This window comes from Chlorocebus sabaeus, chromosome 16, assembly GCF_047675955.1.
Source record: "Chlorocebus sabaeus isolate Y175 chromosome 16, mChlSab1.0.hap1, whole genome shotgun sequence".
Taxonomy (NCBI): Eukaryota; Metazoa; Chordata; class Mammalia; order Primates; family Cercopithecidae; genus Chlorocebus; species Chlorocebus sabaeus.
This window is the reverse complement of record NC_132919.1, coordinates 38,100,733-38,125,236: the sequence shown is the minus strand read 5'-3', so window position 1 is coordinate 38,125,236 and position 24,504 is coordinate 38,100,733. Positions and strand designations below refer to the sequence as shown.

Genomic DNA, 24,504 nt, shown 5'->3' with positions numbered 1-24,504 from the left:
GGTCAGGCTGGTCTCGAAATCCTGACCTCAGGTGATCTGCCCGCCTCGGCTTCCCAAAGCGCTGGGATTACAGGCGTGAGCCACTGCGCCCGGCTCAGACTTTATTTTTAAAGAGGTTATAAAGTACTATATCTTTGTAAAATATTTTTATTTCCAGCTCCTAGCACAGTATCGGGTAAACAGAAGATGCCAAATAAACGTTGATCGAACTAAGAACAAGAAATAGTATGAAGACACATAGACTAGCGGTTCTTCATATACAGACTAGTGGTTCTTTTCTGAGTGATCAGACTTTCTTTGAGAAGTTGTTGAAAGTTTTGGACCCTCTTCCTGGAAGAAGTGCCAAGCACTCAGTTCTGAATGAATTCCAGAGAATTCCTGAATCCCCGTGCATTACCCCTCTAAGGTTCTATGGGCCCCCCAAGTTAAGAACCTGAAAGGAAGGTGTTTAACTTCTGACAGCGTACGTGTGAGGTCAAGAGCGGAAGAAAGTTTGGGGTTAGATCGCTTTTAAAATTCTCCTACAAATTCTGGGACTCTAGAATTTTGGTTCTGGGAAGGCACAGGCAGAGATTTTTTAAAGAGTACAGTTTGGTACCACTAGTGTCAAAGAATAGTGGGAACAATTTTAACATACGTTATGCCATTTGAATGCCATGGCAGGCCTGTGATGATGAAATTGAAGTTCTGCGGGGCTCAGTGGCTTGTCTAAAAGGAAGGAGCCGGTACGCTCTGGAAAAGAGAGCCTACCAGAATCACATTTCTAAATTTTTGGCGAGGAAGTAGGGCAGGGCAAATAGAGTGGAGAAAGGGGCGGGACCGCGCACGCGCATAGTTGCATTGGCGCCGACATCTCTGCCCTTCCTCTCACAGCCACCCTTCCTCTCAGACCAGTACGGTGGCCGACGGGAGTCAGACGCTGGGGATGAATGAAGGTGCTGGGTGCAGGTTGAAAAAGTCTCCCGCTTTTCCGTCCCTACAGTCCCGGTTCTGCCTTTGTGTGGTGCCCCCATCCTCCCCACTTCGTATCGACAATCCGGTTGGTCCCGGCGTCTGAGTTCTCGGTGCCCGAGTCGACTCGAGGCACAACTAGGGTTTGGGGTTCCGGATCATCGCCTAGGCCCAACTTCGGACCGCGCTCTCGATTTCTGCCGCGTCCCGCCTCTAGGACGCGGAGTCCGTGTGGGGTTCCGTGAGGCTGGAGGGTAGATCTTAAGGTATGAAGCGTCCGCTTCTCAGACCTCAGCGCGTTCCTAGGTCCGTGTCGGAGCCTGGCCAGACTTTGCTCAGCCCGAGGGACTTGTTGGTTCTGGTTGCGCCCGGGGCGAGACGCAGGAGCACACAGGTCTTGGCGCCTCTGCTCCAATCAGCCCGCTCCTCTGTTAAAAGAGCAGCCCCTCCCTGAAAGCAAAGCAGTTTTTACCCACAACTTATACCCACGCTGCTGCTAGTCGGTCGGCCTTGAGAGGGGATGGCTTTGGCTACGTGCTCACTGCCTTTTTGTTTGTTTACTTTTTGTGTCTTTGATGATTCCTGGAGACAGAGAAGTGCCGTAGTGAGACGCGTCTTTCTCTCTCACATAGCACCCACGCATCTGCTTTTTACCCAGTAACACAGGGGACATAGGATAGTGTTGTAGCCTCCAGAGCCTTGAATCTGATATTGCTTCTGCCCAGTGATTTGCTAGTTTTTCCCCCGACTCATGGAGGTTGAGAAAGAGAAGCCCAATAGTTCTTTATGTCTATCGGGGTAGGCGTTTGAAACTATCGGGGTATGAAAGAAAGCACTTAACTATGACCGTTCACTTACTTTTATTTACATTTTGTGGAGCTCATATGACTGATATAGTGGAGAAAGTTTTGGACTGGGATTTTAGTAGATGAGGATTCAGCCTTGAATTGTGCCTCTAACTAGTAATCTACTTTGGGACTGTTACTTCACCTCTCTGACCTTCATATTCCTTCTTTGTAAAATATGAGTATTAGAGCAGAAGATTCCTGAGGCTGGAAGAGACATTAATATACTCTGTTTTCTTTCTCATTTTCCAGGTGACAGTAAAAACCTAGGGAGATAGAGAAGCCTTGTCTTGATTGTGCCAGGAACATTGCCAACATAGGGACCTATTAAAGATAAACCACATTTTTCAGGGTTTTTAGAAAGTTGGGTGTTCATATATGTGGAAGTTAAATTCCTACTTTCATTTGTATTTTTACCATTAGGATCAACAAACAGTAATAATGACTGAATGTACAAGTCTTCAGTTTGTCAGCCCTTTTGCTTTTGAGGCAATGCAGAAGGTGGATGTTGTTCGCCTGGCATCTTTAAGCGATCCAGAATTAAGACTTCTCCTGCCCTGCTTGGTACGGATGGCGCTTTGTGCACCTGCTGACCAGAGCCAAAGCTGGGCTCAGGATAAGAAACTCATCCTTCGCCTTCTCTCTGGAGTGGAAGCTGTCAACTCCATTGTTGCATTGTTGTCCGTGGACTTTCATGCTTTAGAACAAGATGCCAGCAAAGAACAGCAGCTTAGGTAATGTTATATTATATTATATGTGGATTTGGATTTGACAAAGAATAGGGAATCAGATATTTTTCAGAGCTCTCCAGAAAACAGAGAACGAGAATCTAAACTCTGGAGAAAATTTTACTTAGGTCTTTTCTGTTTATAGTTACAATTCCAGAATCTTTTGACTTCCATGTTATAAAATGTTATCTAGAGAAATTTGGCAATGTGCTGTTGTATGTGGGCTAAACTCATTAGGCCAGTTACTTTCAGTGGGAAGTAGGTAGGGTAACTTCCCTTAGGTTAGAGGGATTTATTGGAATCACTTGGGAGGCTTTTTTTTTTTTTTCTTTTTTCAGACAGAGTTTTGCTCTTGTTGGCCAGGCTGGAATGCAATGGTGTGATCTCGGCTCACTGCAACCTCAGCCTCCTGGGTTCAAATGATCCTCCTGCCTTAGCCTCCCAAGTAGCTGGGATTACAGGCACCTGCCACCACACCTGGCTAATTTTTTGTATTTTTAGTAGAGACAGGGTTTTATCATGTTGGCCAGGCTGGTCTCGAACTCCTGACCTCAGGTGATCCACCTGCCTTGGTCTCTTAAAGTGCTGGGATTACAAGAGTGAGCCACTGGGCCTAGCCTCTTGAGAGACTTTTAAAGCTTAGATATTCCCAAAGATTCTGGGCAGATGCTATGTCCTTCCCGGCCCACTGTGAATCTGGTAGCAAGCCACCATTAGTGGAAGTGAGTGTTAATTGTCAGTTGTGGTGGAGTATTTATTTTTTATTTTTATGTTTATTTTTTTAGACGGAGTCTCGCCCTGTCACCCAGGCTGGAGTGCAGTGGCATAATCTCGGCTCACTGCAACCTCCACCTCCTGGGTTCAAGCGATTCTTCTGTCTTATTCTCCCAAGTAGCTGGGACTACAGGCACGTGCCACCACGCCTGGCTTTTTTGTATTATTAGTAGAGACGAGGTTTCACCATATTGGCCAGGCTGGTCACAAACTCCTGACCTTGTGATCCGCCCACCTCGGCCTCCCAAAATGCTGGGATTACCAGCGTGAGCCACCGTGCCTGGCCTATGTGGTGTAGTATTTATTATACATAGGATGTGAATCCCTGAAATACATAGGCAAACTAAATAGCATTTCAGAAGTAACAGAACATTTTAGAACACTTTATACATCCTTTTGTAGCTTATTTCAATAAAAAGATAATTTTTATGCAGTTATTTCCATATCATTGTTTTCATAATTGTGTTGCATGTTTGTACTTCATTAGGCATAAACTTGGAGGAGGCAGTGGAGAGAGCATCCTGGTATCACAGCTTCAGCATGGACTGACGTTAGAGTTTGAACACAGTGATTCACCTCGTCGATTGCGTCTTGTGCTTAGTGAACTGTTGGCAATTATGAACAAGGTGCATTTCTTTTAACCACAGCTCAAAGTATGCATGATTTGATGTCTGTGTATAGGGAGGTAGACAGAAAAAGAGGCAAGAAGGCAGGCAGGTTGAATTCTCCTCTACTCTTATTTTGTTCTTTTTTTTTGGAGACAGAGTTTTGTTCTTATTGCCCAGGCTGGAATGCAGTGGTGTGATCTTGGCTCACTGCAATCTCCACCTCCTGGATTCAAGTGGTTCTCCTGCGTCAGCTTCCTGAGTAGCTGGGATTACAGGTGCCCGCCACCATGCCCGGCTAATTTTTTGTATTTTCAGTAGAGATGGGGTTTCACCATGTTGGCCAGGCTGGCCAGGCTGGTCTCGAACTCCTGAACTCCTGAACTCCGCCTCAGCCTCCCAAAGTGTTGGGATTACAGGCATGGGCCACTGTGCCCAGGCTTCTCTACTCTTATTTCTATATATTTGTTTTCCTTTCAAAGGCTGAAAGGATATTATAAGTCTGCCTTAAAGGCCTTCTCTAATTATTATTTTCTCTCATTTATACTTGTTCTGTATTTTTTATCAGAGGGATTTTTTTTCTGTATGGAATCCATACACAGTGGCTTCTTGACATTTAGAAAGGGATTTATCTCAAGGCTTGTATAGACTATCAAATTTATTACCAAATAATACCTTTATGAGATATAATTTCTCCCATAAAGTGTAATGAAGTAACATTTTGAATAACTGAATGTGAATAACTGAAAAATGTATGTGATTCATTTAGACACTGGATGAGCAGTAACAGCCTCATATATGACAGTAGGGGGAAGTATCAATGCTGAATTGAATATAGGATGATTGACTAGTCTAAATCACTAAATGACCAAAGTACTTCTCTACACTAATGAAAGCTATTAAAGTTGTCTTCTTTGCAAAATTATAGATTACTTGGGTCGTAGATCTTTGGGTAATTATGGTTAATTGAAACTCTGAATTTAAAATTTTTGAATGTCAAAGGTCTATCATATAAATAACTAAACTAGCTGGGCGTGGTGGCTCATGCCTGTAATCCCAGCACTTTGGGAGGCCGAGGTGGGTGGATCACCTGAGGTCGGGATTTCAAGACCATCCTGACTAACATGGAGAAACCCCGTTTCTACTAAAAAATACAAAATTTGCCAGGCATGGTGACGCATGCCTGTAATCCCAGCTACTTGGGAGGCTGAGGCAGGAGAATTGCTTGAACCTGGGAGGTGGAGGTTGTGGTGAGCCGAGATTGTGCCATTACACTCTAGCCTGGGCAACAAGAGTGAAACTGCCTCCAAAACAGTAACAACAAAAAAACAAAAACAAACAAAAACACTAAATTGGATCTTTATTTACTGTTATAATTTTGGGGAGTCAGTTAATTTGTGGTAAATAAAGTTTAGTTTTATAAATTGTGGACAAAAAGGACTAAATTCTGTTTCCATAGAAAATACTGGTAGAGGCCAGGCGCGGTGGCTCACGCCTGTAATCCCAGCACTTTGGGAGGCCGAGGTGGGCGGATCACGAGGTCAGGAGTTTGAGACCATCCTGGCTAACACGATGAAACCCCTTGTCTACTGAAAAGATACAAAAAAAATTAGCTGGGTGTGGCGGCGGGCGCCTGTAGTCCAGCTACTGGGGAGGCTGAGGCAGGAGAATGGCGCGAACCTGGGAGGTGGAGCTTGCAGTGAGTAAGCTCAGATCGCACCACTGCACTGCAGCCTGGGCGACAAAGTGAGACTCCATCTCAAAAAAAAAAAAAAGAAAAGAAAATCCTGGTAGAGAGGATTTTTGTGAGTTTTAGATTTTTTTTAAGGTATGTTAAAATTTTTTCTAAAATTTCCATCATAAATTATAATTTCCTTTTTTACTATTTTGATACTTTTATTTATTTATTTTTGTTTGTTTTTTCGAGATGGAGTTTCGCTCTTGTTGCCCAGGCTGGAGTGCAATGGCGTGATCTTACTCACTGCAACCTCCGCCTCCTGGATTCAAGCGATTCTCCTGCCTCAACCTCCCAAGTAGCTGGGACTATGCCCGGCTAATTTTTTGTATTTTTAGTAGAGACGGGGTTTCACCGTATTAGCCAGGATGGTCTCGGTCTCCTGACCTTGTGATCTGCCCGCCTTGGCCTCCCAAAGTGCTGGGATTACAGGCGTGAGCCACTGTGCCTGGCCTAATTTTTGTATTTTTAGTAGAGACAGGGTTTCACCATGTTGACCAGGCTGGCCTCAAACTCCTGACCTCAGCTGATCCACCCATCTTGGCCTCCCAAAGTGCTGGGGTTACAAGCGTGAGCCACCACACCTGGCCATGAATTTATATTTGTTAAACTGCTTTAGGTTGACTGTTTTTGGCTTTTTTACAGCAGTTTATGTAGGCTGCATTTGTAGTTCATTTCTTTGGCTTGCCTTATCCTTTAATTCCAGTTGTCTCCAAATATTTAGACAGAAATCAGTTCTTGAAATTGATATTGCTATATATGAATAATAATTAACATGACTGCTGTGTGTGGTTAAATTGGTTGAAATTGGTTGAATACTTCATATTCTGCTGTGGTATATTAGTGATACATTAAGAGAGAATCTGTGAGTTCAAGAAATAATTATAGAAATAGGGATTTAATTATCTGAAATTAATAAAGTTTATATATATATTTTTTCTTTTTTAAGGTGTCTGAGTCCAATGGAGAATTTTTTTTCAAGTCTTCTGAACTTTTTGAGAGTCCAGTTTATTTGGAGGAAGCTGCAGATGTACTTTGTATTTTACAAGCAGGTACTGTACTGAGTGCTAAGATGCATTTCATATATAGTTTCTTGTTAAATGATACTGTGTAACTTCTTAGCCTGGTATGCTATGTTATTTTAGGGATCATATAACAAATACCTTATATGAGTTTAAGTCAAAAGTGACTAATAGTTGGACAATGATTAAGTAAATTATATTATTTTCATAGTGTGACATGCAAACATTAACATGGTATCTTTGATTTAATGATTTTAATGCTCGCTAATGATTTTGGAAAATATTTACAATATGTTAAGTGAGAAAAGCAAAGGGCAAAGTGTTAAGTGGAATATAATCCCAGTTTTGTTAAAAGTTAAAGCAAGAACAATACCCTTGGTGAATTAAAATAAAATACTTGTTTTTTTTTAGAGACAGAGTTTTGCTCTGTTGCTCAGGCTGGAGTACAGTGGCAGGATCGTAGCCCACTGCAGCCTTGAATTTCCGGACTCAAGGGATCCTCCCACTTCAGCCTTCTGAATAACTGGGACTACAGGCCTGTGAAAACATTTTATATTAACTTTGAATGATGGAATTAGAGCGGATTTTAATTTTCTTCGGTGTACCTTTTTGTATTTTCCAGATTCTATATAACAGGTGTGAATGATAGAAATAAAAGAGGACAGAAAAATGTAAAGAAGGCTGTCGCTCGTGCCTGTAATCCCAGCACTTTGGGAGGCCAAAGTAGGAGGATCACTTGAGCTCAGGAGTTCAAGACCAGCCTGGGCAACATAGTGAGACCTTGTCTCTACAAAAATGAAAAAAATTAGCCTGGTGTGGTGGTGTATACCTGTAGTCCCAGCTGTATGGGAAGCTGAGGCAGGAGGATGGCTTGAGCCTGGGAGATTGAGGCTGTAGTGAGCCATGATTGTGCCATTGCACTCTGTCCAGACTGAGACCTTGTCTTTTTTTTTGAGATGGAGTCTCACTCTGTCACCCAGGCTGGAGTGCAGTGATGTGGTCTTAGCTCACTGCAACCTCTGCCTCTGGGGTTCAAGTGATTCTCCTGCCTCAGCCTCCTGAGTAGCTGGGATTACAGGCATACGCCACCATGTCCAGCCAATTTTGTATTTTTAGTAGTGACAAGGTTTCACCTTGTTGGCCAGGCTGGTCTCAAATTCTTAACCTTGTGATCTGCCCGCCTCAGCTTCCCAAAGTGCTGGGATTATAGGCATAAGCCACTGCGCCTGGCTGAGACCTTTTCTTAAAAAAAAAAAAAAAAAAAAAAAAAAAGGGGAGGCTGGGTGTGGTGGCTCACACCTGTAATCCCAGCACTTTGGGAGGCCGAGGCAGGCAGATCATCTGAGGTTAGGAGTTCGAGACCAGCCTGGTCAACAGGGTGAAACCCCATCTCTACTAAAAATACAAAAATTAGCCAGGTGTGGTGGCAGGCACCTGTAATCACAGCTACTCGGGAGGCTGAGGCAGGAGGATCACTTGAACTCCAGAGGCGGAGGTTGCAGTGAGCCGAGATTGTACCATTGCACTCCAGCCTGGGGGACAAGAGCAAGACTTCGTTGCAAAAAAAAAAAAAGTAAATTAAGATTTTCATGAAAATAACTCTTTAGACCAGTTCTATAAAATAAAATTTCCTGTACTGTTCTATGCTGTGCTGTCCAGTGTTCTTTGTGGCTATGGATTACTTGAAATGTGGCTAGTGTGATTGAGGAACCGAACTGTTTTTAATTTAAGTATCTTTATGTTGCTAGTGGGTATCCTACTGGACAGCTTAGTTCTAGACTATGAGAAGAAGGTACTTTATTTTAGATGGCATTTGTGAAATGTCAAAAGATATTTAATAATACAATGAAATGTCACTCTTGTCTGGGCATGGTGGCTCATGCCTGTAATTCGAGGATTTTAGGAGGCTGAGGCAGGAGGATTGCTTGAGCCCAGGAGGTTGAGGCTGTAGTGAGCTATAATCACACCACGGCACTCTAGCCTGGGCAACAGAGCAAGACCCTGTCTCAAAGAAGAAAAAAAAAGAAATATCACTCTAACACTGGGACTAGGCATGGTGGCTTATGCCTGTAATCTTAGCACTATGGGAGGCTGAAGCTGGAGGATCGCTCAAGGCCAAAGTTTGAGACCCACATAGGCAGCACAGTGAGATTCAGTCTCTACAAAAAAATAAAAATAAATAGCTGAGTGTGGTGGAGTGCACCTGTTAACAAAGACTAACACTAACTTTGTTTTCTTGTAGAGCTCCCTTCCTTGCTCCCTATAGTTGATGTAGCTGAAGCTTTGCTGCATGTTAGAAATGGTGCCTGGTTCTTGTGTCTCTTGGTGGCCAATGTTCCTGATAGTTTTAATGAAGGTAAATATGGTTCTAATATGGGATATAGAGAAGATTTGCTTGGACATGTACAGGACCTATTTTGTTGACCTAAGAAGAAACATTAATGGGATTTTATTTGAGGTTGTATCTTTTGAAAGTTTGTTAGTATTTATTAAGAAATAATGAGTTCACAAACTATTGAGTTTAAAGATCAGGCTGGGCTTGGTGGCTCACGCCTGTAATCCCAGCACTTTGGGAGGCCAAGGCGGGCAGATCACAAGGTCAGAAGTTTGAGACCAGCCTGGCCAATATGGTGAAACCCCATCTCTACTAAAAATACAAAAATTAGCCGGATGTGGTGGTGGGCGCCTGTAGTCCCAGCTACTACTGGGGAGGCTGAGGCAGAAGAATTGCTGGAACCCAGGAGGTGGAGGTTGCAGTGAGCCAAGATTGCACCACTGCACTCCAGCCTGGGCGACAGAGCGAGACTCCATCTCAAAAAAAAAAAAAAAAAGAAAAACAGTGTAGCAAAGAAAAATTTTTTATGCCATTAGTCACCAATGCTATAATACCACAATAAAAAATACCAAGGAACAGGGTCGGGCACGGTGGCTCGCGCCTGTAATCCCAGCACTTTGGGAGGCCAAGGCGGGTAGATCACAAGGTCAGGAGACCGAGACCATCCTGGCTAACACGATGAAACCCTGTCTCTACTAAAAAAAAATGCAAAAAATTAGCTGGGCATGGTGGCAGGCACCTGTAGTCCCAGCTACTTGGGAGGCTGAGGCAGGATAATGGTGCGAACCCGGGAGGCAGAGGTTGCAGTGAGCTGAGATCGTGCCACTGCACTCCAGCCTGGGCGACAGAGTGAGACTCCGTCTTAAAAATAAAAAAAAACAACCCAAGGAACTAGAAGATATAATATCTATAATCAGGGATCAAAGAAGAGACATGTATCTGTGAAATACCAAGAGAGCAATAGGGGATATGTATAATGAGAAATGCTAGGAATCAGACCTTTCTTTTTTAGCCTTCCTGCTGTCAGTTTGCAGAGAAGTATAAAGTAGAAATTGAGAAAAATCGACTAAATTTTTTCACCTCTATTTAATTTTTTTTTTGATAGTGTAATAGTTCCCTGACTTTTCTAAGAGATTTATTGAATATCAGATGATATGTAAAAGTTCTTTGTAAACTGTGTCCTTGCCGATTTTTTGTCAACTTATTCTATCAATTACTGAGAGAGGAGTTTTGATGTCTCTGGACATAATTGTAGATTTGCCTATTTCTTCTTTTTGTTCTGTCAGTTTTTTCTTCATGTATTTTGAAGCTCTTCTGTTGGGTTTGTATGCATTTAGTATGATTATATCGTTATGATGAATTGAGCCTTTTTTTTCATTATAAAATATACTTTTTTTCCCAAGTCAAATTTTGATCGTCTTAGTTTTCACATTTATAGTTATATCCCCCTTTCTAAACATTATTTACATATTATTCAATTTGTTGTCACCTTTGTTTTAATTTTTTCTTTTTAAAAAAATTTTAAGTTTTACTTTAGATTCATGGGGGTACACGTGCAGGTTTGTTACATGGGTATATTTTATGATACTGAGGTTTGGGGTTTGAATGATCCCGTCACCCAGGTTATGAGCATAGTACCCAATAGGTAGTTTCTCAGCCCTTGTCCCCTTTCTTCCTCCCCACCAGTATCCATTGTTCCCATCTTTATGTCCGTGTGTACCCAGTGTTTAGCTCCCACTTACAGTGAGAACGTGTGGTATTTGGTTTTCTGTTTCTGTGTTAATTTGCTTAGGATGGGATGGCTTCCAGCTTTATCCTTGTTGCTGCAAAGGACATGATTTCATTCTTTTTAATGGCTGCATAGTATTTCATGGTATATATGTGCATTTTATTTAATCCATTGTTGATGGGCACCTAGGTTGATTCCATGTCTTTGCTATTGTGAATAGTATTGGGGTGAACATACAAGCGCATGTGTCTTTGGTAGAACAATTTGTTGTCCTTTGAGTATATATCCAGCAGTGAGATTGCTGGGTCGAATGGTAGTTCTGTTTTAAGTTCTTCGAGAAAACTCCAAACTGCTTTCCACAGTGGCTGAACTAATTTACATTCCCACCAACAATGTGTAAGTCTTCTCTTTTCTCCACAGCCTCGCTAGCACCTATTATTTTTTGACTTTTTTATAGCCATTGTCACTGGTGTGAGATGGCATTTCATGATGGTTTTGACTTGTGTTTCTCTGATGATTAGTGATATGCAGCATTTTTTTCATGTTTTTTGGTTGCTTGTATGCCTTCTTTTGAGAAATATCTGTTAATGTCCTTTCCTCACTTTTAATGGGGTGGTGTTTTGCTTGTTGAATTGTTTATGTTCTTATAGGTTCTGTATATTAGGCCTTTGTTAGATGCATTTTTGTGAATATTTTCTCCCATTCTGTAGATTGTTTGCTCTGTTGATAGTTTCTTTTGCGAGCAGAATATCTTTAATTTAGATAAGTCACACTTGTCAATTTTTGTTTTCATTGCAATTGCTTTCGAGGACTTAGTTACAGATTCTTTGCCAAGGCCAGTGTCCAGAATGGTATTTCCTAGCTTTTCTTCTAGGATTTTTATCGTTCGAGGTTTTACATCTAAATCTTTAATCCAACTTGAGTTAATTTTTGTATATGATAAAAGATAGGGGTCTAGTTTCATTCTTCTGCATATGGCTCGCCAGCTATCCCAACACCATTTGTTAAATAGGGAGTCCTTTCCCTGTCACTTATTTTTGTCAACTTTGTTGAAGATCAGATGATTGTAGGTGTGTGGCTTTATTTCTGGGTTCTCTATTCTGTTGCATTGGTCTGTGTGTGTGTTTTTATTTTTTTATTTTTATTTTTATTTATTTTTTTATTTTTTGAGACGGAGTCTCACTCTGTTGCCCAGACTGGAGTGCAGGGGTGCGATCTTGGCTCACTGCAGCTCTGCCTGCCAGGTTCACACCATTCTCCTGCCTCAGCCTCCTGAGTAGCTGGGACTAAAGGTGCCTACCACCACACCTGGCTAATTTTTTGTATTTTTGTATTTTTTTTTTTTTGAGGCGGAGTGTAGCTCTGTCGCCCAGGCTGGAGTGCAGTGGCCGGATCTCAGCTCACTGCAAGCTCTGCCTCCCGGGTTCACGCCATTCTCCGGCCTCAGCCTCCCGAGTAGCTGGGACTACAGGTGCCCGCCACCTCGCCCGGCTAGTTTTTTGTATTTTTTAGTAGAGACGGGGTTTCACCGTGTTAACCAGGATGGTCTCGATCTCTTGACCTCGTGATCCGCCCGTCTCGGCCTCCCAAAGTGCTGGGATTACAGGCTTGAGCCACCGCGCCCGGCCTAACTTTTTGTATTTTTAATAGAGACAGGGTTTCACTGTGTTAGCCAGGATGGTCTCGATCTCCTGACCTCGTTATCCACCTGCCTTGGCCTACCAAAGTGCTGAGATAACAGGCGTCAGCCACTGTGCCCAGCCTGTGTGTCTGTTTTTATACTAGTGCCGTGTTGTTTTGTTTACTGTAGCCCTGCAGTATAGTTTGAAGTTAGGTAATGTGATGCTTCTGGCTTTGTTTTTTTTTTTGTTAGGGTCGCTTTGGCTATTCAGGCTCTTTTTTGATATATGAACTTTAGGATAGTTTTTTCTAATTTTGTGGAAAATCATGTTGGTAGTTTGATATGAAGAGTGTTGAATCTGTAGATTGCTTTGGGCAATATGGCCATTTTAAAGATACCGATTCGGCCGGCCGCGGTGGCTCAAGCCTGTAATCTCAGCACTTTGGGAGGCCGAGACGGGCAGATCATGAGGTCAGGAGATCGAGACCATCCTGGCTAACACGGTGAAACCCCGTCTCTACTAAAATACAAAAAAAATTAGCTGGGCGAGGTAGCGGGCACCTGTACTCCCAGCTACTCGGGAGGCTGAGGCAGGAGAATGGTGTGAACTTGGGAGGCGGGGCTTGCAGTGAGCTGAGATCCGGCCACTGCACTCCAGCCTGGGAAACATAGCCAGACTCCGTCTCAAAAAAAAAAAAAAAAAAAAAAGATACCGATTCTTCCAATCCATGAACTTGGAATGTTTTCCCATTTGTTTGTGTTATATACGATTTTTTTCTTTTTTTTTTTTTCTTGAGACAGAGTCTTGCTCTGTCGCCTAGGCTGGAGTGCAGTGGCGCTATCTCGGCTCACTGCAAGCTCGGCCTCCAGGGTTCATGCCATTCTCCTGCCTCAACCTCCAGAGTAGCTGGGACTACAGGCGCCGGCTACCCTGCCCGGCTAATTTTTTTTTTTTTTTTTTTTTAGTAGAGGCAGGATTTCAGTGTATTAGCCAGGATGGTCTCGATCTCCTGACCTCGTGATACACCCACCTAGGCCTCCCAAAGTGCTGGGATTACAGGTGTGAACCACTGTGCCCAGTTTTTTTTTTTTTTTTTTGGAGACAGAGTTTCACTCTATTTCCCAGGCTGGAGTGAAGTGACGCGATCTCGGCTCTCTGCATCCTCGGTTTAAGCGATTCTCCTGCATCAGCCTCCCCAGTACCTGGGATTACAGGCATGTGCCACCACGCCCGGCTTTTTAAAATTATTTAATTAATTAATTAATTAATTTTGAGACGGAGTCTTGCTCTGTTGCCCATGCTGGATTGCCGTGGTGCAATCTTGGCTCACTGTAACACCTGCTTCCCGGGTTCAAGTGATTTTCCTGCCTCAGCCTCCCCAGTAGGTGGGACTACAGGCACCTGTCACCAAGCCCGGCTAATTTTTTGTATTTTTAGTAGAGATGGGGTTTCACTGTGTTAGCCAGGATGGTCTTGATCTCCTGACCTTGTGAACCTTGGCCTCCCAAAGTGCCGGGATTATAGGCGTGAGCCATCGCGCCTGGCTAATTTTTCTATTTTTAGTAGAGATGGGGTTTCACTATGTTTGGCCAGGCTGGTCTTGAACTCCTGACCTCAAGTGATCTGTCCGCCTTGGCCTCCCAGATTGTTGGGATTACAGGTATGAGCCACTGTGCTTGGCCTCTTTGTGGAGATTTTTAACCTCCAAAATATGCTTTTTTTTTTGAGATAGTGTCTCGCTCTGTCACGCAGGCTGATGTGCAGTGGTGCAGTCATGATTCACTGCAGCATTGATATCCCAGGCTCAAGTGATCCTTCCGCCTCAACCTCTTGAGTGGCTGGGACTACCAGCGCCTACCATTGCACCCAGCTAATTTTTTTTTTTTTTTTGAGACGGAGTCTCGCTGTGTTGGCCAGTCTGTGTGCGTGCAGCGGCGCGATCTTGGCTCACTGCAAGCTCCGACTCCCGAGTAGCTGGGACTACAGGTGCCCGCCACCACGCCCGGCTAATTTTTTTATATTTTTAGTAGAGACGGCGTTTCACCGTGTTAGCCAGGATGGTCTCGATCTCCTGACCTCGTGATCCACCCTCCTCGGCTTCCCAAAGTGCTGGGATTACAGGCGTGAGCCACTGCGCCTGGCGTGCTCAGGTACTTTTTTGTATTTTTGTGGATATGGGGTTTTGCCATATTACCCATGCTGATCTCAGACTCCTGGGCTAAAGTGGTCTGCCTGCCTCAGCCTCCCTAAGTGCTGGGATTACAGGCGTGACAAAATAGACTTCTTTATTCTTGGTAATATTCCTTCTTTTGAACTCTACTTTGTCTAAATAATACAGCCATGTCATCTTTCTTATAATTAGTTTTTCCATGATGTATGTATTTCTTCATCTCTTTAATCTATCCATATCTTAAGATGGATTTCTTGTGGACAGGTATAGTTTGGTCTTGATTTTTTTAAATCTAGTGACAGTCTTTGTCTTTTAATTGGAGTGTTTAGACTGTATACATAGACCATTTAAATATGATTATTATAGTGGTTAGGTTTGAATCTTCTTGTTATTTGTTTTCTATTTATTTTCTTTTTCCTCTTGTACTTTGTACCGTTGTTGTCATGGATTTTACTTTTACGTGAATTATAAACCTTACAGCATATTGTTACTACTTTTGCTTTAACAGTTGATTATAAAGACTAAAAATATACGGGAAAATACTATTTATCCACATATTTACCATTTTTGGTGCTCTTAATTCCTTTCCATAGTTCCACATTTCCGTCTGATATAATTTCTCCTTAACTTGAAGAATTTCCCTTATTTTTTGTAGTGTGGGTTTGTTGGCAACAAATTTTACCAGCATTTTTGGTCTGGAAAAATATATTTTCAAAGGGTGTAAAATTTTAGGTTGGCATCATCTTTTAGCTATTTAAAGATGTCATTCTGACCGGGTGTGTGTCTCACACCTGTAATCCCAGTACTTTGGGAGGCCAAAACAGGAGGATTGTTTGAAGCCAGGAGATTGAGACTAGTATGGTGGCAAAGCAAGAAAGCAGGATCCCATTTCTAGGAAAAAACAAAAACAAAAACCAAAGATGTCATTCTCTTTTCTGCAGTAAATTTTATCTTTATTCCTCTGTAAAGTTTCTTTTTCCCTCTGGCTACTTTTTTTTTTTTTTTTTAATTTCTTCTGGCTCCTTTTTTGTTTTTTGTTTTTTGTTTTTGGGAGACGGAGTCTTGCTCTATTGCCCAGGCTGGAGGGCAGTGGCACAAGTGTGGCTCACAGCAACCTCCGCTCACCCTGGGGTTAAAGCGATTCTCCTTCCTCAGCCTCCTGGGTAGCTGGGACTATAGGCGTGTGCCCCCATGCCTGGCTAATTTTGTATTTTTAATAGAGATGGGTTTCACTATGATGGCTAGGCTTATCTCGAACTCCTGACCTGAGGTGATGCGCCCATCCTCTGCTCTAGTTACTTTTTTCTTTTTTTTGGAGATGGAGTCTTGCTGTGTCGCCCAGGCTGAAGTGCAGTGGTGTGATCTCAGCTCACTGCAGTTTCCACCTCCTGGATTCAAGTGATTCTCCTGCCTTAGCCTCCTGAGCAGCTGGGACTACAGCTGGGACTACGCATCACCACGCCCAGCTAATTTTTGTATTTTAAGTAGAGATGGGGTTTCACTATATTGGTCAGGCTGGTCTCGAACTCTTTTTTTTTTTTTTTTTTTTTTTGAGGCGGAGTCTCGCTCTGTCGCCCAGGCTGGAGTGCAGTGGCCGGATCTCAGCTCACTGCAAGCTCCGCCTCCCGGGTTCACGCCATTCTCCTGCCTCAAGACTCCCGAGTAGCTGGGACTACAGGCGCCCGCCACCTTGCCCGGCTAGATTTTTGTATTTTTTAGTAGAGACGGGGTTTCACCAGGTTAGCCAGGATGGTCTTGATCTCCTGACCTCGTGATCCGCCCGTCTCGGCCTCCCAAAGTGCTGGGATTACAGGCTTGAGCCACCGCACCCGGCCGGTCTCGAACTCTTGACCTCGTGATCCACCCACCTTGGCCTGCCAAAGTGCTGGGATTACAGACGTGAGCCACTGTTCCTGGCCTTGGTTACTTTTAAGATTTTCTTTTTATTACTGGTTTCAGAAAGTTGATGTATGATGTTTCTTGGTATGATTTTCTTTGCATTTGTCCCACCTAGGGCTCATTGAACTGGGTTTAGAGTTTTCATTCAACTTGGGAAACTTTCTTCAAATTAATTAATTAATGTATTTATTTGAGATGGAGTTTTGCTCTTGTCATCCCAGGCTGGAGTGTAATGACGCAATCTGGGCTCACTGCAACCTTTACCTCCTGGTTCAAGTGATTCTCCTGCCTTAGCTTCCTGAGTAGCTCAGATTACAGGTACCCGCCACCACTCCCAGCTAATTTTTGTATTTTTAGTAGAGATGGGGTTTCACCATGTTGGCCAGGCTAGTCTCGAACTCCTGACCTCAGGTGACCCGCCCCCCTCGTCCTCCCAAAGTGCTGGGATTATTGGTGTGAGCCACTGCCCCTGGCCCTCAAATGTATTTTTGTCTTCTACTTTATCTCTCTGGTACCATAATTGCAGGTGTGTTTGAGTGTGTAATATTGTCCTGGAGGTTACTGTTCTTTTTTAAGTCTCTTTTCATTTTTTGCTTCATTTCGGCCAATTTCTGTTGTTGTGCTTTCAAATACCCTGATCCTTTTCTTCTGTCGTGTCAAATTGTCATGAACAATTAATTCTCAAGGCTGAAGAAGATGGTTTCTATCATGTTAGTTTGTAGGGGCCTGATAAAAAATGGAGAACGACAAGATGAAGAAAGTCTTGGAGGAAGGCGCAGGACAGATGCCTTACGCTTCTTGTGTAAAATGAATCCTTCTCAGGCCCTCAAGGTCCGAGGCATGGTGGTAAGCGATCCCGTGTTTTATTAGACAAAGGTCCAAGAACTCTTCTCAAGATGGTTTTAGAGTCCTGTAGAGGTTGGGAATTTTATTTATATACTGGATATGTTACCTTTCTCTCTGGGTTTTTATGTTTTGTAGGATTTCTTCCTCTAAACTTTAGACACTTTAGATTTGGAAGCATCCTTGCCCTTTTTGCTTATGATACTGAATTCAGTTTGTTTTCTTTGCTGTGCTAGGTGGAAGAATGTCACTTGCCAGGCCTTGGTGTGGCTTTGACATTGGATCATACTAAAAATGAAGCTTGTGAGGATGGAGTGAGTGACTTGGTTTGTTTTGTAAGTGGTTTGCTTCTTGGAACAAATGCGAAGGTCCGCACTTGGTTTGGAACTTTTATCCGGAATGGACAGCAGGTGAGGGTTAAATATCTGTATAGGCTAAGGATTAGAATATTTTAGCAGCTACTAAAAGAGAAAGAAACATTTTTTGAATGATGTCATTAGGCAAGTGGTTCTCACACTTTCTAGTTTCAGGGACTTCCTTATATTTTAAAAAATTACTAAGGATACCAAAGAGCTTTTGTTTATGTGGCTTTTTTCTATTGATATTTACCATATTAAAAATCAACACTTAAATATTTGAAATATTTATTTAGTTATTTAAAAATAGCAACAGCTGGTGTGTTGGCATGTGCCTATAATCCCAGCTACTTAGGAGGCTGAAGCAGGGAGATTGCGTGAGTCAGAGGGTTCTAGGGTATAGTGTGTGATAATTGTGCCTGTGACTGGCCACTGTACTTTAGCCTGGGCAACATAGCGAGACCTCCTCTCTAAAAAAAAACCAAAAACAAACAACAATAATCCCATTAAATGTGAACATAACATATTTTAAATGAAAACTGTGTTTTCCCAAACAAAATTTAATGAGAAGAATGATATCGTTTTATTTTATTATATTTTTTTCGAATCTCTTCAATGTTTGGCTTGATAGAAGCCTTTGGAAACTGCACTGTACCCTTGTGAGTGAATGAGAAAGTAAAAGACAGATAATGTCTTGAGTATTATTAATACCTTTCCGGACCCACTGAAAGAATATTGGGAAACTCCAGGGTTCTGGGCCAGACTCATGAGAACTGGTGCATTAGGTCACTGAAATAAGTTATTATATTTTTAAATTTTAATACATATGTGTATATATGTTTTTATTACGGTAAAATATACATAACATAAAATTTTGCAGTTTAGTCATTTTTAGGTATATAATTCAGTGGCATTAAGTATATTCACAGTGTGCAACCATTACCACTCTTCATTTCCAGAACTGTTTTTCTTTTTTTTGAGACAGAGTCTCACTCTGTCACCCAGACTGGAGTACAATGGCGCAATCTCGGCTCACTGCAAGCTCCACCTCCTGGGTTCGAGGATTCTCCTGCCTCAGCCTCCTGCGTAGTTGGGATTACAGGCGCCCACCACCATGCTTGACTACTTTTTGTAGTTTGAATAGAGACTGGGTTTTGCCATGTTGGTCAGGCTGGTCTAGAACTCCTGACCTCAGGTGATCCACCCACCTGGGCGTCCCAAAGTGCTGGGATTACAGGCACGAGCCACCGGGCCTGGCCCATTTCCAGAACTTTTTCATCATCCCAAACAGAAACTCTGTACCCATTAAATAACTCCCCATTCCCCTTATCATCCCATCCTCTGGTAACCTCTATTCAACTTTCTGTCTCTATGAATTTGCCCTTTCTGGCTACCTCAAGTAAATGGAATTACACAATATTTTGCCTTTTGTATCTTGCTTATTTCACTTAGCATAATGTTTTCAAGGTTCATCTATGTTGTAACATGTGTCAGGATTTCCTTTTTAAAGACTGAATAATATTCCATTGTGAACTTAGAAGAGTAGAACTACCGTTCTGTCCAGCATTCCTACTGCTGGGTAGAGAAATCATTATATAAAAAATATACCTACACTTGTATGTTTATCACAGCACTATTCACAGTAGCAATGTTATGGAATCAACCTAAGCATCTGTCAACGGATGGTTGCTTAAAGAAAATGTGAGAGAGAGAGATATATATATACACACACACACACGTATACACACACACACAAACACACCATGGAATACAACTCAGCCATAAAAAAGAATGAAATCATGTCTGACAGTAACATGGATGGAACTGGAGGCCATTTTTTTTTTATTTTTTATTTTTTGAGACAGAGTCTTGCTCTGTTGCTCAGGTTGGAGTGCAGTGACCGGATCTCAGCTCACTGCAAGCTCTGCCTCCCAGGTTCACGCCATTCTCCTGCCTCAGCCTCCCGAGTAGCTGGGACTACAGGCGCCCGCTACCTCGCCTGGCTAGTTTTTTGTATTTTTTTAGTACAGACAGGGTTTCACCGTGTTAGCCAGGATGGTCTTGATCTCCTGACCTCGTGATCCGCCCATCTCGGCCTCCCAAAGTGCTGAGATTACAGGCTTAAGCCACCGCGCCCGGCCAAGGCCATTATCTTAAGTGAAATAATGGAGAAATAGGAAGTCAAATACTGCATATTCTCACTTATGAGTGGGAGCTAATCACGTGTACATATGGATAAAAGAGAGTGGGATAATACACATCATAGACTCCAAACGATGGGAGGGTGGGGAGGGGGTGAGGGTTGAGAAGTTACCTGTATTGGGTACAGTGTATACTATCAGGGTGATGGCTACACCAGGAGCCCAGACTTCTATGCAATAAATTCATGTAACAAAACTGTACTTGTACCCCCTAAAGCTGTAAAAATAAAAAGTAAGGGCTGAGTGTGGTGGCTTACACCTGTAATCCCAGCACTCTGGGAGGCTGAGGCAGGTGGATCACAAGGTCAAGAGATCCAGACCATCCTGGCCAACATGGTGAAACTCCGTCTCTACTAAAAATAAAAAAATTAGCTGGGTGTGGTGTGTGCACCTGTAGTTCCAGCTACTCAGGAGGCTGAGGCAGGAGATTCGCTTGAACATGGGACGCAGAGGTTGCAGTGAGCCAAGATCACGCCACTGCACTCTAGCTTGGTGACAGAGCAAGACTCAGTCTCAAAAAAAAGAAAAATAATATTTCATTGTATGTATATGCTACATTTTGTTTTATACATTCACCTGCTTATGCACATGTATTTTGCAGCAGTTTTTTTTTTTTTTTTTTTTTTTTTTTTTTTTTTGAGACGGAGTCTCGCTCTGTCGACCAGGCTGGAGTGCAGTGGCGCAATCTCGGCTCACTGCAAGCTCCGCCTCCCGGGTTCACGCCATTCTCCTACCTCAGCCTCCCCAGTAGCTGGGACTACAGGCGCCCGCCACTGCGCCCAGCTAATTTTTTCTATTTTTTTAGTAGAGACGGGGTTTCACCATGATCTCGATCTCCTGACCTTGTGATCCGCCCGCCTCGGCCTCCCAAAGTGCTGGGATTACAGGTGTGAGCCACCGCGCCCGGCCTTTTGCAGCAGTTTTTAACTTGCAAAATATTTTAATTTTTCAAAAACGAATTTATTTTAACTATGTGAATAGAGTTCCTATGAAGGAGCTAATAGAGATTGTGATTTAACTTGTTGAGGTCACTTAGCTAGACAACATGTGTACTGCTTAAATCCTGTAGTCTATTTTTTAAGCAACTGAATCACAGTGTTTTAAAATATTCAAGTTCTCCTTTATAGCCCATTTGAAAACTGATTTTAAGCTTTGCTTTTTAATTTTTTTTTAATTTTTTATTTTATTTTATTTTATTTTTTTGAGACGGAGTCTCGCTCTGTCGCCCAGGCTGGAGTGCAGTGGCGCAATCTCGGCTCACTGCAAGCTCCGCCTTCCGGGTTCACGCCATTCTCCTGCCTCAGCCTTCCGAGTAGCTGGGACTACAGGCGCCCGCCACTGCGCCCGGCTAATTTTTTTCTATTTTTTAGTAGAGACGGGGTTTCACCATGGTCTCGATCTCCTGACCTTGTGATCCGCCCGCCTCGGCCTCCCAAAGTGCTGGGATTACAGGCGTGAGCCACCACGCCCGGCTAAGCTTTGCTTTTTAAAACAAAGTTAACATTTATTTATTGGATGCTTCATATATGTCAGGTACTGCATTAAGCAGTTGGCGTGCTCATCTTGTTTGTAGTTGTCCTTTGTATGCAATAAACCTTTATTCTTTGAACTTACTGTTATTATTAAAGCAGGTCTATCATATTTTACTTAGAAACACTCAAAAGATAATAATTAACATTTGCCTAGCCCTGGATAGTTTAGAACTGCTTTCATACATGTATTAGTTTTGTTCATTCGTCTACTTAACAGACTTTGAGTGCTTGCTGTATGTTAGGCACAATGTTAGGCTGTGCAGAGTAAGAGATGACTAAGACCTTGTCCCTGCCTGAAGAACTGTAGAGGTTATAGAATTGTAAACTCTTGTTTTTTGAGACAGAATATCACTCTGTTGCCCAGGCTGGAATACAGTGGCGTGATCTTGACTCATTGTAACCTCCGCCTCCTGGGTTCAAGCAATTCTTGTGATTCTTGTGCTTCAGCCTCCCGAGTAGCTGGGATTACAGGCATGCGCCACCACACCCAGCTAATTTTTGTATTTTTAGTAGAGGTGGGGTTTCACTATGTTGGCCAGGCTGGTCTCGAACTCCTGATCTCAAGTGATCTGCCCTCCTTGGCCTCCCAAAGTGCTGGGATTACAAGTGTGAACCACTGCATCAGGCCAATAATTGTAAACTCTTAATTATAGGAGTTTTGTAAGGTAAATGTTGTTGATAAAATATTTCCTTGTCATTAAGGAAATTGGGGTTCAGAGAGGTTAACCAGTGTATCTAAAGATATATAATCATCTAATAGTAGAGCTGGCATTTAAACCCCAAGAACTTACGTCTTCAAAATCTGAGCATTTTCTCCTATACCACATATCACTTTGTTAGTCTTTATGTATTTGAAAGTACCGTTTAAATAATATTCCACAATTCAAATTGTCACTAATTTAGTCTTTCCTCTGCAACCAATCCAAATTAGGGTGAATATTCATTCTTCAGACAAACTAGTGGATTTTGAGTTTGCTTGATTGGTTAAAATGAGATTCTGTAGTCATGACAATCTCCTCAAATAGGCCAATTTGAAAGTGTTTAAGTGGGGAGCTGTGTTTTAGCTCCCTTTTAGTTTAGTAAATGCTTCATGCTTTCTTCCTTTTGTGATCCATATTTCTTACAGAGAAAAAGAGAGACCAGCAGTTCTGTCCTCTGGCAGATGAGAAGGCAGCTTCTTCTGGAGTTGATGGGCATTCTTCCCACAGTAAGAAGCACCCGAATTGTGGAAGAAGCTGATGTGGACATGGAGCCCAATGTGTCTGTGTATTCGGGGCTGAAAGAAGAGCATGTTGTGAAAGCCAGTGCACTCTTACGTCTGTACTGTGCTTTGATGGGGATCGCTGGACTCAAGTATTCAATAGTTTGATATTTTACCTTTTTGTCATTTTACTTTCTTGTTCCTATTCTCAAGAAAGTGAACCAAAGGCCTTTTATTCAGAGGATTAAAGTTTTCTGTTGGACTCAGGTAGTGGGCTGGCCTATAAGAAGAATGAAATCCTAAGGCCAAGAATTCCTAGCAGAGATGTATTCATCTATTTTGTTCTGATTGTAAACAGAGCTATATAAATAAATATGGGAGGAGCCAGAGCAGTTTATCAATTTCCAATCACAGTTTAAAAAAACCTGTGATTTCAACACAGCTTGACAAAACTATAGTGAATGATCTGTGAGTGATCTTTTAACATTGACTAGTTGAAGTAAATCTCTCCTTTGTTTCCTTTTACAGTTGATATCATAAATTGTTTAAAATTAATATGATGTGATTAATAAGTGCATTGTTTTCTTTTCTTTTTTTTTTGAGATAGAATCTTCATCTGTCGCCCAGGCTGGAGTGCAGTGGCGCAATCTTGGCTCACTGCAACCTCTGCCTCCTGGATTCAAGCGATTCTCCTGCCTCACCACACCTGGCTAATTTTTTATTTTTATTTTTTTTGTATTTTTAGTAGAGATGGGGTTTCACCATGTTGGCCAGGCTTGTCTCGAACTCCTTACCTCAGGTGATCCACCTGTCTCAGCCTCCCAAAGTGCTGGGATTACAGGCATGAGCCACTACGCATGGCCAGTACAATGTTTCTTATTTAGTCACCATACAAAATCCTTTTGAATAATATTCTTAATAATTGTGCATATAGTCTTCATTTGCACGTCTCCAATATGCATGAGTTTCAGTTACCCCAGTTTATTTAAATAATGCTGGTCTCTCAACACAGTTGCCATTTCAGTTGCCATGATACATTAACCAAATAATTTTATAAAGTATAGGGATTGTGAGTTCCTCAGGCCACATACCACTAAGTAAATAACGGATGTGCATCATGATTAGTGACCAGTGGCCTCACTTCTTTCAAAGTTTGTTGGTAACTGGTTACTGCACACCTGTTATTTCATTCGTGTACATATAGCAGAGGAGGTAGTTGTAAAGGTTGAATATCCCGTATCTGAAATGCTTGAGACCAGAAGCGTTTGGGATTTTAGAACTTTTTGGATTTTGGAATGTTTATATTACATTTACTGGTTTAGCATCCCTATTTCAGAAATTCAAAATCCTTAGTGCTCCAATGAGCATTTCCTTTGAGCTCATTACCTCATGTTGGCACTCAGAATGTTTTGGAGTTTGGGGGCATTTCAGATTTTGGATTTTTTGGATTGGGGTTACTCAACCTCTATTGCTTCCTTTCTCTCCATAATAAACTCATGTTCCAAAACATGGAAACAGTTTTTGTAACATTATATTCCAAAAACAGATAATTGGAAGAGACAATTGGCAAGTAAAGATGAAAGTATAGGCTGGGCATGGTGGCTCACACCTGTAATCCTAGCACTTTGGGGGGCTGAGGCAGGCAGATCACCTGAGGTTGGGAGTTCGAGACCAGCCTGACCAATATGGAGAAACCCCATCTCTACTAAAAATACAAAAATTAGCTGGACGTGGTGGCGCATTCCTGTAATCCCAACTACTTGGGAGGCTGAGGCAGGAGAATCACTTGAACCCAGGAGGCAGAGGTTGTGGTGAACTGAGATTGCAACATTGCAGTCCGGCCTGGGCAACAAAAGTGAAACTCCGTCTCTACAAAAACAAAAAACACGAAGAAAAGAAAAAAAAAAAGGAGGCAAAGGCTGTTACTCTTGATAAAGTCTTTACGAAGAAATAAAA

At 42.4% G+C, this 24,504-nt stretch overlaps 1 protein-coding gene across 2 annotated transcripts in view; it reads left to right on the top strand.

The window, feature by feature from the left end:
* Positions 1 to 860: 860 nt before the first annotated feature.
* Positions 861 to 24,504, top strand: part of INTS2 (integrator complex subunit 2) — a 64,784-nt gene continuing 41,140 nt past the window's right edge. The window contains exons 1-8 of one of the 2 annotated variants that reach the window (XM_008011224.3): positions 861 to 935; positions 2,220 to 2,530; positions 3,786 to 3,924; positions 6,588 to 6,690; positions 8,903 to 9,016; positions 17,131 to 17,261; positions 17,495 to 17,668; positions 22,474 to 22,700. In XM_008011224.3, coding sequence (XP_008009415.2) covers positions 930 to 935; positions 2,220 to 2,530; positions 3,786 to 3,924; positions 6,588 to 6,690; positions 8,903 to 9,016; positions 17,131 to 17,261; positions 17,495 to 17,668; positions 22,474 to 22,700 — 1,205 coding nt within the window. In that variant the 5' untranslated portion in view covers positions 861 to 929. Of the gene's footprint in view, positions 1,218 to 2,219; positions 2,531 to 3,785; positions 3,925 to 6,587; positions 6,691 to 8,902; positions 9,017 to 17,130; positions 17,262 to 17,494; positions 17,669 to 22,473; positions 22,701 to 24,504 lie in introns of both variants that reach the window. The other variant, XM_008011225.3, reaches the window with a different exon arrangement.